Raw genomic sequence first — 18,866 nt, 5'->3', positions numbered from 1 at the left:
TTCACTGGCCTCCGACAGGACTCAGCTCCCAGCCTGCAGGGCCCTGCCCGCCCCCCAGCCCCACCCGACTCTGCGGTAACCTGGTTCACGCGACACTAAAGCCTCCTGCCCGTCTCTCTGCATCCTCTCTCTGCCCCGGCACCCTTCCTGCCCGTCCTGCCGCCCACTCGGCCCCCTGCTCCGGCCCCAAGAGGACAATGGGCAGCTCCTGGTGCCGGACCGGCTGGGCGGCCCCTCCTCCCTGCCCACGGCTCTCCTGGCACAGTCTGCGGGGTCCTGAGACCAGCCGCTGGGCTTCCCGATGCGCCCCATGCAGATCCTGGGAGCACGCGGCCTCCCAGGGCTCGGCTCATGTTCGTGCAAAAGCGACCGAGTGCTCGGCAGCGGGGACCCACGCCCCCGAGCCCGGCCCCTCCTCTCCCACCCGTGAAACGAGTCTCGCGCACGCGCCTGTGCGTGGCCCTTCCTAAGCTACGGACAGAAAAGGCAGCGGCTCGAGCCCCGCCGGTCAGATTCCCCATCAGGAGACTCGTGCCTGCGGGGAGCCTGTTCCCGGGGGTCAGCCAGGGACACGGTGGCTGGAGACCCAGACGTGAGCCTAAATCACCCCCGTTTCTCAGTGTCCTTCCCTGCAGGCGCCCCCTCCCCCCCCCAAGCCCAGAGCACTCTCGGGTCACCCAGAGAGGCCTGAGTCGCCAGGCAGGGTGCAAGCCCAGGGGCCCGGCAGCCGCCCCCAGGCCCACGGCTGTGGCCCTGCAAATGCCGCCCCCCAGAGCCGTCACCGTACCCCTTTCACGCCTTTCAGGTCCCCCTTCAGCAAGCTGTCCAGAGGGAAGGAGATGATGTTGTTCATGTTCTGAATCTGAAAGACAAGACCAGAGAGGGTGCTCTCAGTCCCCAGCGGCACAGCGAGGGCGAGGCCGGGGGACGGCACCTTCACCGCAGCCCGAGCAGCGAGGACGACCCTCGTCCGCTCTCCCAGGTGACGGGTGCCACAAGGCGGTCTCCATCCGTCTCCACAGCAGTAACTTTCTGCTACTAAGCGATCGCGTTGCTGAAAGATAACCATTGCCAGGAAGAAAAACCTTTCCAACCGGCAGCGTGAGAGCCACGACAGGCACGGGGAAGGAGCCGACCCCGCACTCGCTCCCGGCTCCGACCCGCCGAGGCCTGGCTGTCCGTCCCTGGCTCAGTTCTCGCCCCTGAGCCCCCACCTCCCAGCACAGCCCCCAACGGGGGGCCGGGCAGGAAAAACAGAACAAGGGCTCTGCCTCCAATGAGGGTCCCCCCCGGCCTGGCAGATTCGCATGAAGTGAGGGACACAGCCTCGTTGGGAGGGCCTTCCGGCACAGACTCGGGGTTCGGAGCCTGCAGGGGCCCCGCCCAGAGGAGAACATAAGCCACCCCGGGCTCACCACCCTGTCAGTCAACTAAGCTGCCTGTGGGCACCACCGGGGCTAGGCCGGGGCCGGGGGGGGGGGGGGGGAGCACATGTCACCGGGGTTCCCGCACCCGGTTACAGGCTGTGAAAGGGGAAGACAAGACTGAGAACTGTGGAACCTCCCACACGCATTCTTACAATCGAGCGGAGAAAATCTTTATTTTTCGTACAATTACCTGGAACAGGAATGGGAATGTAAAATATAGGCATGGTTTTTAGGGCAACATGGGATCTGATTTCTATACACTGTTCAGTGCATTCAAAGCCAAAACGGAGAGAGAAATCTATTGGAAAGCTACTGGCAGGGGGTGTACAGACGCCTGGGCTACCCACCAATCCCGCCAGGTAAGGGACCCACCCGGTCAGGACTCTCCCAGAAACGCCGGTGCTGGGTGCCGTGTGTCCTGCTCCGACATCAGCATCTGTCATCACCCGGCCCTGCTCCCGGGGCAGCGTCACCAGCTCTGACCACCGGGATCAGCCTGGGAGCGAAATGTTTCAACACGAAAAGCTGAGTGTGAGGCGCGGGCTGGTGGGCGACTGGAAGGGACGCGGACCAGGAGGAGGCCGCGCCGGAACCACCTGACAAGCACACGCGGTTTCCACGGCGAATGGCAGGCCCCGGGGAGCGAGGTGCTCAGCTCAGCGTTAGTCTCCAGAGTGCAGCACTGCCCCGGAGAAGAGTGAAAAGCTACGGATGCCCGAACACACCCGTGGCTTGCTTTCACCCAGATCCCGGCACAGGGCCACCGCCCGTGGGGATATGCTATTAAAGGGCCATCACCCCGGTGACGAATGGTGCGTGGGAGGCAGGCGGCCCTGGCACTGGCGGGAGATGAAGCTGCAGACCCACGGGTGGGAGGGGGGGGCAGTTAGGAGACAAAGATGGATTAGACGGACCCCCGGCTTCCGGGACCCTTGTCTCACTGGGGGAGGTAAAGCACGTAGCGCAGCAAGCACACCGCCCCGCGCACTCCCAGAGCCATAAACAAGACCCCTCAGATTTTCCAAGAAGAGAAATGACTTGTAGTCTGGACACCAGGGAAATCTCTGCTGATCGGGGTGACGTGAGAAGACTGGAGAGAGAGGGAGAGTTTTGTCTTGCAAGATGGGGTGGAGGGTGTCCAGGCAAGAAGGGGAACGGTGTAGCCCGGCCGGCGTGGCTCAGTGGCTGAGCGTCGACCTAGGAACCTAGAGGCCGCCGGTTTGGTTCCCAGTCGGGGTACAGGCCAGGCTTGCGGGCTCGATCCCCGGTGGCCTATTGATGCTGTTTCTCCCTCATCGATGTTTCTGCCTCTCTACCCCTCCTTTCCCCTCTCTCTCTAAAAATCAATAAAAACATATTTGAAGAAGAAGAGGAGGAACAGTGCGGAGGAGCGTGGAAAGGCACAGATGCAGGGACACGTGGGCCACCTGAGCAAGGAGAAAGCTGGCCTCCATTCCAGTCCACTCTTCTTTCTGGAGCCATTCAAGGATCTAAACCAGGAAACTGCTACTTCTCTAATCAGGAAGTAATTAGCTAAGTTGTTACAAGAGAGACCGAAAGTAGATTAGTAGTTACCTCGGGCTGGCGGGGGGGCGGGCGAGAAATAGGGTTAACCGTGGAGGACACGAGGGGACCTTCCTGGGGGGCAGGAGCGGTCCCCAAACTAATCTAAGATGACGGCCACCCCACCGGGGAAAGGCGGGAGACATCACTGACTCGCGCTCTTGAAGTGGGTAAATTTTATGACGTGCAAAACACCCCTCGATAAAGCTGGTTTTTTAGAAGAAACTGCTGCAGCCCTGGCCAGTGTGGCTAAGCTGGTGGTTGAGCTTCGACCTCACGCACCAAAGGTCACCGATTCAATGCCCGGTCAGGGCACATGCCGGGCTGGGAGTTCAATCCCCGGGTCGGGGTGTGTGCAGACGGCAACTGACCGATGTTTCTCTCTGTCTCTCTCCTTCTTCCATCCTCTCTCTTTAAGATCAATAAAGATATCATTTTAAAAAGAAGAGCAGAGGGAATCTGCTTTAAAAATAAATTATAACCAAATAAACAGACATCAGCCCGCCTGCCCCCTGCACCCCACACTCCCGGCACACATGCTGCTGAGTCAGGGCGAGGCCCAGAGCGGCTGCTGCAGGCCGGGCTGGCGAACGGGAGCCCGGGAGCCCAGATGTCCCGTCTGGGCCGGCGGGCCCCGTGTGAAGCCGGCTCTGAGCCCTTCTTGGACCGTGTGCACCGGCCGGGCAGCCGCTGGCCGGCGGCTGAATGAGTGAGCCTCACCTCCCGGCCCAGAGAGATGAACCGCAGCCAGCAAGGACCGCACACCCCGGGGCTCGGGCATGAGTGGTGAAAGCTTTATGGTCTCTGGGAAGAATGAAGTTATCCCTGAGCAAACCCAGGGATGTTTTCCTTAGCGCCAAGCGAGCACTGGGCTTTCTCGTACGTGCTGACTCCCTTTAACAAGCACATTACATCCAGCGGCTTTTTAAACAGCACGGACGATGTGAATACAAATTACTCATCTTAATCGTGGCTGTGAACTGTGGATCGAAAGCCAACGGCAAACAGGCAATCTTTAAAGGAACAGCCCGGCCTCTCCCTCCTCGTCCTGCCTGCGCGGTCTGGGTTCGCCTGCAGCCGGCATCCGTCTGCAAGATGAGTCAACAGCAGGCGGGGTCGGTACTCCCACAAGGAGACGTGAGTGACTCAGCGGGCGGGGCAGGGACAGCCGGGCTATCGGGGACCAAGAACCACCTGGCTGTGCTGATGCCACAGCTGATAAGCACCCAGAGACGGACAAGGAGATGGGGAGAAGCGGGCAGGGACAGAGCCAGCCAACGCCATCTTCCCAAGAAGACTTTGGTGTTAAAATTCCTTGCCTCTAGCTTTGTCACTTTTATAGTCTTTTTCTTTTTCTAATATTGTCATTGATTTCAGAGAGGAAGGGAAAGGAGAGAGAGAAACATCCATGATGAGAGAGAATCATGGACTGGCTGCCTCCTGCACGCCCCACACTGGGGATGGAGCCCACAACCGGGGCCTGTGCCCTGACCGGGACCTGCTGGTTCACAGGCTGATGCTCAGCCCCTGAGCCATGGCTGCCGGGAGCTTTCATACTCTCTTAAAATCTGCCCCTACTGCCTGCTTAGCTCCCGGGCACTGCCTTGCCGGCTCCTTGAGCTCTGGTCACTGGTCACCACTGCTGTTGGTCAGTCCGACCCCGGGGAACTAGGGGGCTGCCTTCTCCTTGACTCGGGCAACAGTGAGTCTGCTTTGCCAAAGGATCTATCTTGCCCCAGGACCTGCCTGGAAGCTGGCCTGAGACAGGACTGCTGCGCTGCAGCCCTACTTTCAGGGACCAGCAACGAGAGAGAGAGAGAGAGAGAGAGAGAGAGAGAGAGAGAGAGAATGAGAATGAATATATGAATGAGAATGAATCCCGACAGGAAGCTGGGCGCAGTCTTCCCGGGGCAGGTTGTGAATCTCGCATAGAACAGCTCTTGCCAGGGCTTCTCCTCCAAAACTCTGCGCTTTTCCCTTTTAAGATATTTGTATTGATTTCAGAGAGGAAGGGGGAGGGAGAGAGGTTCAATTCCCCATCAGGGCACACGCCTGGGTTGTGGGCTCGGTCCCCAGCAGGGGGCGTGCAGGAGGCAGCCCATTGATGATGTTTCTCTCCCGTGGATGTTTCCATCTCTCTCTCCCTCTCCCTTCCTCTCGCTCTAAAATCAATAAAAACATATTTCTTTAAAAAAAGGTTGAAAAAAAATATATATGACATTTTCTGTAAAAGCAGCTAAAGGGGAGTTTATGGGGACACGGAGGGGGGCCCTCTGGGGGAAGACCTCCGTGCTGAGCAGGAGACGAGCTTTGTTAACAGGAAGGACCTGAGCCGGGACAGGTGCTCCCGCCGTCCATCCTGTCGCCCGTCCCGCAGGTGGGATGTCCGCCTCTGATCTGAGCACACCGTGCGGACAGAGCCCAGGCAGGTGGGACCGTCAGCCTCGTCCCGCGCGGGCAGACAGGACCTGTGGTTGGTGGAACTTCCCACTTCCTCTTTCAAAATGAGTGACGTGACATTCCTCAGCCCAGGGCCTCCCCCGGACCGTCCACCCGGCCTCAGCCCCACACCCCTCCCTGGACCCTGCGGGCCCCCAGCAGGCTCTGCAGCCCAGGGCCTCCCCCGGACCGTCCACCCGGCCTCAGCCCCACACCCCCACCCCGAGGGCCCCCAGCAGGCTCCGAAGCCCAGGGCGTCCCCCGGACCGTCCACCCGGCCTCAGCCCCGCCCCCTCCCCGGACCCCGAGGGCCCCCAGCAGGCTCTGCAGCCCGAGAGCACACATTTCGCTGTCAAGTCTCCGATCTGCAGCTGACCGTCCAGAGACGTGACCTTCAGGGCAGCCACGCGTCCATTAGAAAGACACTCCTCGCCCCGACCAGTGAGAGCACTGGCCTGAGCGCCAAGGGTTGCGGGTTCGACTCCGGTCCAGGGCATGGACCTGGGTTGCAGGTTCGATCCCCGGCCTGGTCAGGGCATGTGTGGGAGGCAACCAACCCGTGTCTCTCGCACATGGATGTTCCTCTCTGTCTCTCGCCCCCTCCCTCCCTCCCTCCCACTCTTCCTTAGAAAATAAATTTTAAAAAATATCAATGGGAAAAATAACCTCGGGTGAGGATTGACCCAAAAAAAAAAAAAAGGCACTTCCCAGCCCGGAAGCAGCCCCCTTCCCAGGATGCTCACATCCGCCAGGTCGGAGGGAAGCGGCAGAGACGTGGCTTTGCGCACTGTGTCCCGCGTCCATCGCGGTCGGGCCACCTCCTCCTCCACCTGCGCGGCGCAGAGAAGACCCACGACTTCCTAACGGGCAGACTCTCACCCCGAGGAACAGTCTCACTTCAGGCTCAGCCGTCTCCTCCTTCCTCCAGGCGCGAGGCTGCTTCCTGAACATCCTCGCACGCACAGGGCGGGCAGCTGGCGGTCACCCCTCCCCTTCCCGGGCTCCCGGGCGGGAGCGGGACTGAGCCCGGAGCAGCAGGGGAAGGTGTTCTAAGCGCCCAGGGAAAAGCAAAAGCGAGGCTCTAGCGCAGCGATGGCGAACCTTCTGAGCTCGGCGTGCCAGCATTTCGAAAAGCCCTAACTTAACTCTGGTGTCGAGTCACATAGAGAAATTTTTTGATATTTGCAATCATAGCAAAACAAAGATGTATATTTTTGATATTTATTTTATATATTTAAGTGCCATTTAACAAAGAAAAATCAACCAAAAAAATGAGTTCGCGTGTCACCTCTGACAAGCGTGTCATAGGTTCACCATCACTGCTCTAGCGAGAGGAGGGAGCGGAGATGTGACCCAACACAGGACTCGGAGGGGATACAAGCTACCACGAGAGGAGGGCCCTCCTGCTCAGCTCGCTCTCAGCAGCGGCCTCGGAGCAGTGGCCTCGGAGCAGCGGCCGCCTGGCCTCCAACCACAGACTCTGTGTCTGTCTCTGATCTTTGCCAGGAAAGAGGATCAACAACCCAAACTCCACAGAGTAGGAGCTGGAACTGAAGTAACGCACGTGCACGTGGACTGAGAGGACGGCTGCCTGGGCCATTGATAAATCCGCGTATGGCAAGGACCCTCACAGGTCACCTGTGGGTTTTAATTCACAAAAACCTTTCCTCTTCCTCCTTTATCTTGCCGGTGGCCCTGGGCGGTGGGCGTGGTTCTCTTGTCGTGGCTTTAAAGGAGCAGCAGGGGCCCAGGCCAGAGGCTGGTGGCCAGAGCGAGCAGCAGGGGCCCGGGCCAGAGGCTGGTGGCCAGAGCGAGCAGCAGGGGCCCGGGCCAGAGGCTGGTGGCCAGAGCGAGCAGCAGGGGCCCGGGCCAGAGGCTGGTGGCCAGAGCGAGCAGCAGGGGCCCAGCCCGCCTCCTCCTGCTGCTGCACTTCCTCCCCTCAGTCTGTTGTCTTCTGCCCCAAGGAGTTTAAATACCACAGTGGCCAGAGCACGGGTGTGGAGAGTTAAGATCCAAATCTGACTCCCCACTCTGTCCCTTGGTGCTAAGGCCTCGGTAAGATGAAGGTCCTACACCTGGTACAGCTGCTGGCAGGCCTGAAGGAGCTGCCGGGGCCAGCTCGCACCCAGCCCGGCCCGGCGCTTCCCGCGGGGCAGCTCGCTGACGGGGGCCACCCGGGATCCCTCGCCGCAGGGACCTCTGGAGCCCCCCGAGCCAGAGCCGGGGGTGGTGGGCACGAGCAGTCACCGTCCGGGCCCAGCCCTGCTTTCGGTTTTGCAGAAAATCGAGAAAAGAAGGGGCTGCTTTGTTTCACTGTGCAGATGGCTGCTCGTGTTGGTAACCGCGTACAGGTCGTCTATCGGGTTCCACCGTGGGCCCCTCCCCACCTGCAGGCACACAGCCTCGGGCCAGGACTCAGAGGCACCCGGAGAGGGAGGTTAGCTCCTTAAACCACCCAAGCCTCAGTGACCTAACCTGTAGAATGGGGTAACACCGACTCCCATGGGCTGTTCCGGATTCAGGAAGCTCCGCTGAAAGCACGTCAGCTGTCTCCTCACACAGAGCCAGGCAGCTCGTCAGCATCTCCTTTCCACGCAGAGGAGGCCCAAGCAGGGATCCGCCGAGTGGGGACAGCGGCGGGGGGCAGACCTGCTCCGGCCCATCGTCCGTGGGGCCTGCCACGCCTCCTCCTGGGATCCCTTTCCCTGCTGCTTGTGGTCGGACGCTGTCCACTGACCCTCCTCCTCCTCCTCCTCCCCCTCCTCCTCCTCAGCTACCCTCTTCCGCCCGAGCTCACCCTGGAGGAGCCGCAGAGGAGCGCCGCACGGGAGCCCAGCGCCTCGGCCTTCCACGGGTGACGGTCCCCCCCGCTGCCCCGTGCTCCGCGGGCTGGGTAAGACTCGGGGTACGATACTGTCCCCCGGGATTCAGGGGCCTCGTTCCAGACCTTCACGTTCCCAGTGTTTCCGCTGAGAAGCCCAAGGCCATTGCGGCTCTTGAGCCTGGGTCCCCTGGGGAGCGTCTGGGTCTTTTCATTTCCCACGGAGATGCCTTGGGGGTGGGAGGGCGGGGGGAGTCCTTGCTGGGCTGGGCACTGGCCAGTCCTTCGCAGGAGGAATCTCTGTGCTGGTGTGTTCGGCGTCCTCGTCTCTGCCCTTCTAGTCTCTCTCTGTCAGGCCAGCCAGATACCGACCCCTGAGGACGATCCATTTCCTACTTTTTGATCTATTTCCTGAGAGATTTCTTCTACTCCGATCCTTCTCATAGGATTTTTCATTGTACATTTTCTTTTTTGTAAAATATTGTTTTGATTTCAGAGAGGAAGGGAGACGGAGAGAGAGAAACATCGATGATGAGAGAATCATAGATCGCCGATCGCCTGCCTCCTGCACGCCCTCTGCCAGGGATGGAGCCCGCCACCCGGGCATGTGCCCCTCCCTGACCGGAATCGAACCCGGGACCCTTCAGTACGCAGGCCGTGGCTCTATCCACTGAGCCACCCCAGCCAGGGCCATTGTACACATTCTTACACTAATTGTCTGACTGGTGACTCCACTCTTCCCTCCGGATACAATGTCCTGATTGTATCTGAGGAATGAAACGTTGTTTCTTTAGCTTCTCTCCTGCTGGTCCTTGTCTCTGTTTCCTTGTTTCCTTTGGTCTCTTTCACTCTGAAGGTCATTCATTCGCATTTAAGAGCCGGAGCAGGCGGGAGGAGCTGGCGGCGGCGGCCGCGCAGGGGCTGGGAGCTGAGCTGACCTTTCACCCGGGACCCCCACCTCAGCATCCACGGGGCTCTTCCTGGGCCGCCTGCTTTCTCCAGGGGTGACTCGGTGGCGAGACCCGAACCCGCCGCCCGGGCGGGGAGGGGCCGGGCTCCGGGCTCAGTGTGGCCGCCAGCGGCCCGTTTGGGGCCGTAACACTCAGGCGGCGAACTTGATAAAAGCCCCAAGAGATGCCCAATGACGCCAAGGAGAACTTCAGCCCACCGAGGGCTTCTACTTCCACCCTTTCCAACTGGGCCACCTTCCATGTGCCGGTGGGGAGGGACCGAGACCCGGACCCGGACCGGTCCGGCCCTCGCCTCCTGTCATCAGCTCTCACATCGTTCCCAGGTCGGCCTGCGGAGGCCACACTTGCAGACCCGCCACCGCCGCCGCGTCAAGAACGAGGACCTGTTTTTCCGCTTGTAGGGGCTTCTGACAGAGAAATGAAAGGGACTCCGTAGTTCGGGGCCGACAGAAAGCATTACTGAGTGCGTGACCTGGTCGGGTCGCCCGTGACCTTCTGGGGGAGAAACACAGGAAGGAGATGCTGGGACGATCCCAGCGGACACTCCTCGTGGGAGAAAACACCGAGGCCACCAGCACGCGGCTGCCGGCTCCTTCAGGGTCCCGTCCACCGAGGACGAGGACGGGGACGGCTCAGGGCCGCCAGGCGCGAGGAAGAGCTCCATCCCCCCACTCCCAGCGCCCGCCGCCCCCACTTCCACTGGCTGAAAGCGAGACCTTTTTAGGCTCCGCATTTGGGAGAAGCAAAGGCCTCGAAATATTCGTGGTGATTCCTGCGCTTCGATGCAGGGTCACGCCGCTGGGTAAGGCGGGTCTGAAACACGCTTACTAAACAGCGTACGTTTAAACACCGGCGGTAATGACCAGAAACAGTTCAGAAACGACTGAAAACTGAAGGCAGAGGCCCTGACGAAGATGAACGCATCCAGGCCCCCAGCTGTGCCCATTTAAAACGCCGCCTGACACAGAAGGCCTTGTTTCATGTTGCAGTTCTAGAACGTACCCCGAAGGGACTGCTGTGTACAGAACAGATCCTTCCCCTGGGACGAGGTGAGCTCTGAAACGCATCCCGGTTCCTCCAACAAGCCTGGCCGAGCCCTCGGCGCTCCCTGCCACCCCCCCCCACCCCCAGCTCCGGGCTCACCTCCCCCCCAACCACCCGCCTCAGCTCCGGACTCACCTGCCCCCCCACACCCCTCCCTCAGCTCCGGGCTCACCTGCCCCCCCACTCCCCTCCCTCAGCTCCGGGCTCACCTGTCCCCCCACCCCCCCCTCAGCTCCGGGCTCACCTGCCCCCCCACACCCCCCTCAGCTCCGGGCTCACCTGTCCCCCACACCCCCCTCAGCTCCGGGCTCACCTGTCCCCCCACCCCCCCCAGCTCCGGGCTCACCTGTCCCCCCACCCCCCTCAGCTCCGGGCTCACCTGTCCCCCCACCCCCCTCAGCTCCGGGCTCACCTGCGGCCGAGGGCACGCGGGGCCAGGACACTCACCAGGTTTTTGAAAAGGGCCGTCAACTCCTTGGTAAACACTGAGAACTTGAGGAAGGCGCTTCCCAGGTCCGGGTCGTCTCTGCACACGCAGTTGCCACCAAACTTCTCCAGCGCCTGCGTGTACTGCTCCTCGTTCTCCACGTGCGCTGAGGCCAAGGGGAGACGTGCTGTTAACACACGGACCTCGCCAGCCCCTCCCCAGCTTCTCGGCTGCGAGTAAAACTGAGCCGTCAGCAGAATAAACACCTGAGCCTGCGGGCGTGGCTGTGGTTAAGCATCAACCTATGGACCAGGAGGTCAGGGTTCGATTCCCGGTCAGGGCCCATGCCTGGGTTGCGGGCTCGCTCCCCAATGGGGGGTGTGCAGGAGGCAGCCAATTCATGATTCCCATCATTAAAATTTCTCTCTCCCTTTCCCTTCCTCTCGGAAATCAATAAAAATATTTAAAAAAAATTTTTTTTTTTAAAAATAAATCTGAGAAAAGTTAAGATGCACCCAGAGCAGAAATAACTTCGCTGTCCCAGCAACACCCTGTGGTCCCGGCAACCAGTCCCAAAGCACACGTGTGAGGGGCAGGGGGGCCGCGCCTCGAGGAGGCCCCCGGTCAGCAGCTCAGCGGGCGAGACCAAGGCCACCCCGCGGGCGCCCTCCACGCCCCAGGGCCGTCCCTCCCTGCCTCACGCAGGCGGCCCTGTCCAGTCACCTCTGCCACGCACGGCAGCTGGTGCGCAGCGTGAGACCCACCACTCTGACCCAGAACCGAACCACACCACACGGCATCCCCTAACTTTTTCTTTAAAAACATTTTTTTTATTGATTTCAGAGAGGAAGGGAGAGGGAGAGAGAGACAGAAACATCAATGGTGAGAGTCATTGATCAGCTGCCTCCACACTGGGGATCGAGCCCACAACCCGGGCATGTGCCCTGACCTTGGTTCCTGGGTCGACGCTCAACTGCTGAGCCACACTGGCTGGGCTGGGTGAGGTCTTGTATTTATTTATTCATTTAAAATTTTTCTAATTAATTTGAGAGAGAGAGAGAGGGAGGGGGAGAGAGAGAGATTTGTTGTTCCACTTACTCATGCATTCACTGGTTGCTTCCTGCATGAGCCCTCACCAGAGATCGAACCCGCAACCTTGGCGTAGCAGGACGACGCTCTAACCCACGGAGCCCCCCCGCCAGGGCTGGGGTGAGGCCCTCTAAACGAGTCCAGCAGTCTCTACGGAAACCACTCCTGTTCGCACGGACACCTGATGTCCACTGCTCATCGCTTCAATTAGAAATACAACTCAACCCCTTCACAGGCGGGCGGGCCCGGCAGCCACACGGCACCCACTGGGACGTCAACGCTGCTGAATTCCCGGGGAAACAAAGCCACCGTCAGCCGCTGCCGCTGCCTGGGCCGGGCCTGACAACTGGGGCGAAGGAGGGGGACGTTGGCTTGTGGGGGGCAGCCCTTGCCCCGGAGCCAGATCCCTGTGACCCAGGAACGCAGTGCCCGCCTGTCCCACCGCGGGGGCGCCTTGCCCTGGGCCTCCCGAGGGGGGATCCCTACGTGGGTCTAACAAACACAAGAGAAATTCACCTCACCGCCCAAGCCCTTTCCTTGACCAGCTTTTCCCTTATTTATTTAATTCACATTCCTGAGGAGGACCTGCGAGTTCCGCTCAAAGTAAACGCATTTCTACGACTACACTCAGCGCAGGAGCAGGAACAGGCAGAGGCGCGGGCAGAGCAGGAGGGGCCCGGCGGGTCTGGGTTCCAGTCCTGCGCCTCCCGGTGGACAAGTCTGACCCGGTAAGTCAGCGGTTCTCAACCTGTGGGTCGAGACCCCTTTGTGGGGGTCCAACGACCCTTTCACAGGGGTCGCCTAAGACCATCGGAAAACACATATATAATCACATACTGTTTTTGCAATTCATCACTACGCTTTCATTGTGTTCAATTTGTAACCATGAAACTGGGGGTCACCACAACATGAGGAACTGTATTAAAGGGTCGCGGCATTAGGAAGGTTGAGAACCACTGCGGTAAGTCCTCTTCGGTCACCAGGACGCGTCTCAGCCACGGGAGGGCCAGGGACCTGCCGTGAGACTCACAGGGTGAAGGTACCGCTCATGGGACAGAGAAAGGACCGCGGTCACCGCACCCAGCCACACCCGCAGCCCCACAGCGGCCACGGCAGAGAGGCTGGTACTGACAGACGGCTTCTCACACGCACAGCAGCTTCCGACCACGTGCATCATGTCTCACGAGCTAAGGGGAGTCGTGGCTCAGAGAAATCAAATGGCTTGAGCTGGAAACAGGCAGAGCGGGGCTGGGCCGGGCTCAAGCCCAGGGCTCTGACCCCGGAGCCGCTTCTCCTCCTCTGCCCCATGCGCACGCCTCATCCCTACAATCCCGCGCCTCCCAAACCAAAGGGGCCTGAGCTTTGGATTTTAAAAGCTGCATTTCAGCCCGGCCGGTGTGGCTCAGTGGTTGAGTGTCGACCTATGAACCAGGAGGTCAGGTTCGATTCCTGGTTGTGAGTTTGATACCCAGTTGGAGGCGTGCAGGAGGCAGCCGATCAATGATGCTTCACTCTCATCCATGTTTCTCTCTCTCTCCCTCTCCCTTCCGCTCTGAAATCAAAAAAATATAGAATAAAAAATAAACAAAAAATGGTGCCCAGACGTCCAGGCTGCTCTACATGGACCCTCCAGGGCAGGGCGGGGCATTCGCTTCCAGTACCTGTCAGGCGGCCTCCAGCCTCAGGTTCCATTCAACCGGGTCCCCTGAGGTACTGCTAGGGCCTCCGTCCCTTTTCTCGTTGCATGAAGTGGCGCCCAGAGGGTTCCCCGATTCCCAAGGTCACACAGTTGGAAAGAGGTGGGGCAGGGCCCCATCCACTCTCTGCCCACGATGCAGGCCGCCTCCCAGCCCTGGTGTCCGGGGGGAGGAACCTGCCCTCTCTCCCCGGGCGTTCGGCCGACCTGGCGCAGGAGAATCAGCAAAGCTTCCCCTTCCAGCACCAAGGATGGACGGACAGACGGATGGACAGACAGACAGACGGATGAATGGACGGACAGACGTCCTCTGTCCCTCCTGGGCTTCCCAACCGCTGAGGTTACATCACAAAAAAGTCTCTCCCTATTGCCCTGACCGGTTTGGCTCAGTGGATAGAGCGTCGGCCTGCAGACTGAAAGGTCTCAGGTTTGGTCCCGGTCAAGGGCATGTACCTTGGTTGCAGATACATCCCCAGTAGGGGGTGTGCAGGAGGCAGCTGATCGATGTTTCTCTCTCATCGATGTTTCTAACTCTCTATCCCTCTCCCTTCCTCTCTGTGAAAAAATCAATAAAATATATTTTTTTAAAAAAGTCTCTCCCTATAAACTCTGCAGTGACGTGCTGACCCGGCGACCCCAGTGGAGGTCAGGGAGGCTTCTGGCCTGTCGTCGGCATCATCCGGGTCATTGCTTCAGGTGTCATGATGACCTCATGATCACCACCAGCTCATGGAACATGATCTCATGATCTCATCTCATGGAACATGATCTCACCAGCTCATGTATCATGATCGCATGATCACCACATATGTATCACGATGATCCCCTGATCATCTCACGTGTCATGATGAATTCATCATCTCATCTCATGTAACGTGATCTCACCATCATCTCATGTAATGTGATATCATCATCACCTCCTCGGCATCCTGATGACCTCGTGTACTTATATTTAAGTGTTTCCATCCACTGAATCATCATTTTCCGATGCTCGAGCTGTCCCAGGTTAGGTCAGTGGGGACTCATGTTGATCTAATGGAGGGGTTTGTTTGCTTGTTTTTTTTTAATCCTCACCTGAGGATATTTTTCCGTTGATTTTTTTAGAGAGAGATTGAAGGGAGGGGGAGAGACAGAGAGAGAGAAACATCGATGTGAGAGAGACACATCAATTGTTTGCTTCCCGCTGCACCCTGATCAGGGACAGGGATCAAGCCTGTAACCTAAGTATGTGCCCTTGACCGGAATCGAACCTGGGACCCTTCAGTTCGAGGGCCATGCTCTGCCCACTGAGCCAAACCAGCTCGGACTCTAGTTGAGATTTTAAACACAAATTTCTCTTCTTGCAAACAAATGTGCAGGTTCTTAATAAAGACCCCAGCCCGGCGTCTGTGCAGGGCTTCCCGACAGGCACGGGCCACGAGAACAGCAACCCCAAATGCACGCACTCGCCGACCGCAGCTCCGACCCCCCCCGCCGGAGGCTTCCCTCCCGGAGAACAGAACGCAGCGGAGCGCCTGTATTTCTCTTTTGCCAAAAACCAAATTTAAAATAGGAACCTAAAATAAGCAGCTTGGGAATAAAGTTTCTGGAAAGAGCCCAGACTGGGGCCGTCAGCTTTATTTATGGATCCGTGAAAGCTGTTCTCCTAAAACCGGCTCCCTCTCCAGCTCCCTGGCTCGGACACATCTGCAACCTGGTTTCACGAATGACCCAGACCCGGGAGCGCTGACGGGGGAGGGCTGGGGAGAACGGGCAGGAACCGGCTCTTCCCAATTTGAAGCCAGCGGCCGCCTTCCCGGGCCCGCACCTCCGTGCGCAGCAGCCACGCTCTCTGCCACCCATGCGGAGGGTGCGTGAGCGCTCTCACAGGGAACCCTGCGAGGCAGCCACAGGCCTGTGCCGGCTGGACTCTGCTGTGTGCTCCTCAGTGTATCTGACTGTTATCTGCAAACACGGAGACCGAGGACAAGGCCCAGTGCGTGGAGTTCAAGCCCAAGTCATTGGATCGACAAGAACTCAACAGGCCAAGCACGGGCAGGCCACCACCCAGCGCTGCCAGGGGGCGGGGCCGGGGCGGAGACAGGACGGGACCCACAGCAGTGCCACCATCCTCACGCCACCTCCACCATCTCTCATCACCCCCCTCGCCGCAGGGTGGCTGCCTGCTGGGTCTCAGGCGTGTGCGGTCACCGTCCAGGGCGAGGCCAGCCGGCCGCGTGTCGCCGGCCTGCAGTGCCAGGCAGCGTGCTGGGTGCTGAGGACCAGCGGTGCCGAAAAGGGGGCATCTGAGCCGAGGCTCCGACGTCAGGTAGGAATTCCCAGAGAAGCAGCAGGAACAGGGAGGGGCCAACCCGGGAACATGTGGGTGGGGGAGTGGGCAGCTGGTGACCCTGGCCTCAGGCTCAGGTGGTGGTGAGTGGGCAGCTGGTGACGGACTGGGTCCCTGCCGCCCGGTCCTGGCCACACTGCTTGGCTCTGGCACCTGCACTTCCTCCCACAGCCATGCTCCTTCTACTTCCCAACCTCCATTCAAAACTCATTCATCTCCTTTATGTCTCTCCTGGGCCTCCCCTCTGACCTCTGACACCACCGATCCTACAGAGGTCACCACCGAGGTCACCACAAGAACGCCTCCTGGGGTCCAGCAATGGGGTCGGTGAGGTCAAGGTGAGGCCGCCTATGAGGAAGTGAAGACTTGTGCTGTGACGGCCCCATATTCTTTGACCCTACCCTACATTAACGACAAAAATGACAGCCGGAGGCCTGTGTGAGTAACTCACCACAACCCCACTCCCTCTGCATGAGATGGGCACGCATGCGCTGGCAATCCGCCCTGGTGTGCGGTCAGAGGGCTGGCGCACACAGGACCCAGCACACGGGACAGCACACAGGACACGGGACGCAGCACACACATACACACAGCTGCATCCTGACAACTGCGGGTGAGGAAACAGGTCGGGACACACCTGCCGCTGACGCAGCCGCGTCTCCCAGTGAGCGAGGCAGAGCCGGCCCAGACGGCTCTCCTGTGACCCTCGGGGCCGGGCCCGCTCTGAGCTTCTTGAATCTTCCGGTGGCCACAGACCCCACTAACCGTCAGGACGACGCCTGGGGAGCTCCTCAGGAAAAGGCTTGCATCACCTCTCACACTTTGGGGCTCAGAGACTCCTGAGGCCGCCGCAGACCCACACGCCGGGCGAGAAGGCCCAGCCCAGAGCAGCCGAAACCCCTGCCACGTAACAGGATGACCCCAACACGGCTCCCGCTGACCCGGGGACGGCACGCACCAATCTTGGCGTGGCCTCCAGCTCAGCTTCCTCCCGTGACTAAGGGTCGATCCTGGCTGATAGGGTCCCCCAAGTCACCCCCCGAAATGCCGACGGTCACTCTTAACCAGCAGACGAGAGATAGCCCGAATCTCAGACCCACATCTCGGCCCGCAGAACCCAGGCTCCCCTCCCCCACTTCCTCAGAGCCGGCCGCCACCCTCTGTGGAACCTGCCCACGGCCGGCTCACTTCCTCGTCCCGGGGCAAGCCGCCCCCAGAAATGCCTCTCCCGCGCCCCACGCGGACGCCCCACCTCCAGGGCCCTCCCACACGAACTTTCAGTTCTCAGATGTGAGATTCCTCTCGCACGTCAACAACGGGACCTCCTTCCAGAGACACATGAGGAAACAGCTCTGACGTCCCCGCGGGGCACCTCGGGGCTGGGGTTGAGCGCGGGGAACCCAGCCGAGCACAAGTTCTAGAATAAACACGAGCCGGGCTTCTTAAACGAGGCCAGGCAGCAGCCTATTGTGATTGGGGAAAATTACGGTAGAAACCGTTTCTCAACAAATCGCTGTAGTAACTACTTTAGGAAAAAACAGACCTACTATCGTGTAAGAACATGATCACTTTGTATGCGGGGTGGGGCGGGGGAGGGGGGCTGGCTGGTGCTTTTTTGGTCCAATCCATAAAGCGGGGTATGTGTGTGTGCACGTGTGCATGTGCGCGCGTGGGCGTGTACATGTGTGTATGCGGCGAGTGTGTGCATGTGCGTGTGTGCGCCTCAGGTATACGCTCCAAGGCCAGCGCTTCAGCATCACCCAAGTCCTCAGTTGACTGGCACTCAGGCTCCATCCTGCGCCGACCAAGCCAGAACTCTGAGGGTGGGCCGCTATCTGTGCCTTAAGGACCGCCCGGCACCCGGGTCCTGACGGGTCAGACCACTGCCCTGAGGCAGGCGTGGGCACACGTGGGATTGCCGTGTGGGTCCCAGGTCGGACTATAAAAACACAGCCGGCTGCTCAAGGCACCTCCAATCCCTTCCTCAAGAAACCTGTGTGAACTTCACACAGCGGAGCATTCTGCCGTCACCACACTGCCCACACCTACAGTGTAAGCCCATCTCTCTGACACGGAGCACGGACAGCGGGCACATACAACGCACACACATGCACATAGTGATTGGACGCCATGGGCCCTGGACTGACGCCCTCAGAACCGGGTGAGCACGGCTGTAACGCTCCGACCCGCTGCGGTCCCAGCAGATCAGTCCTCTGTGCAGCCTGCCTCGCTGATGGCTGACGATCCGCCTCCCCTTAGGCTCCTCACTAAATATACTCCAAGGGCGGCCCGCCCCGCAGTCCCCAACCAGCTTCCAAAGATGCTGAGTGATGCCGGCGACACCCGGGCAGAAGGCCAGGCCTCGCGGGCGGCCGTTCCGAAGGAGACGGTACTTGCTCGGCATAGACTCCAGGACCAGGACAGCCTGGCCTGGGAACATGCAGACTCACGGCCTTATAATAACTCCAACCTGGCACGACGCAGAGACAGCAGCGGTGACAAGAACAGGAGACCCTTCCTGCGAGCCGGCTGCTGCGTGTGTGCGGCTCAGAGAGGACGCGGCGGGGCGCCCGGCGCTGGGGGAAGCCTCGGCCTCTTCTGATGAGGCGCCAAAGCGCGAACGCAGGGGGGAGAGGGCACCAGGCACACGGGGAGCGAGGAGGGGGCCTCGGCACAGGGGCCTGGGTCAGGGGTGCAAGGAGCCGGGCTCACCGGGGTCCTGCAGTGTTCACCAACCTGAGGCTCCCGCGGGCCGATCCCCGGAGGAGAGGGATTCACAGACGGGTAACCTGGGAGAGGCTGAGACTGTGCTCCTCTCGCAATCACATCAGCACCGTGAGGCTTTGGCAGGTCTGGCCAGTGCGGCCCAGTGGTCAGCAGCCCTCTCAGCCTCTGGCTCCGAGGCCATGGGCTCAGGAAGGGTCCTTTCCTGGGAGGCAAGCTGGGGAGACCGGGGCTTCCCCCCGGCCTGCGTGGGTTTGAGTTGAATGGCCTCTGGATTCTCTCAAAGGGGTCTGGTCCCTATGAAGGGGGCGCGGCCCAGAAAGAATGCCTCGAACG

General features: G+C 60.0%; 1 protein-coding gene across 3 annotated transcripts in view; it reads right to left on the bottom strand.

Moving 5' to 3' along the window:
* Window positions 1-18,866, bottom strand: part of ASAP2 (ArfGAP with SH3 domain, ankyrin repeat and PH domain 2) — a 90,911-nt gene that overhangs the window by 36,176 nt on the left and 35,869 nt on the right. For 2 of the 3 annotated variants that reach the window (XM_070428652.1, XM_070428653.1), the window contains exons 3-4: window positions 10,713-10,858; window positions 788-862 (exon numbers count right to left, since the gene is read on the bottom strand). In XM_070428652.1, coding sequence (XP_070284753.1) covers window positions 788-862; window positions 10,713-10,858 — 221 coding nt within the window. Of the gene's footprint in view, window positions 1-787; window positions 863-1,799; window positions 3,897-10,712; window positions 10,859-18,866 lie in introns of those variants that run through there. The other variant, XM_070428654.1, reaches the window with a different exon arrangement.

This window comes from Myotis yumanensis, unplaced genomic scaffold (genome assembly GCF_028538775.1).
Source record: "Myotis yumanensis isolate MYYU_CA2020_CCGP unplaced genomic scaffold, mMyoYum1.0.hap1 SCAF_11, whole genome shotgun sequence".
NCBI lineage: Eukaryota > Metazoa > Chordata > Mammalia > Chiroptera > Vespertilionidae > Myotis > Myotis yumanensis.
This window is presented reverse-complemented; position numbering and strand designations above follow the sequence as displayed.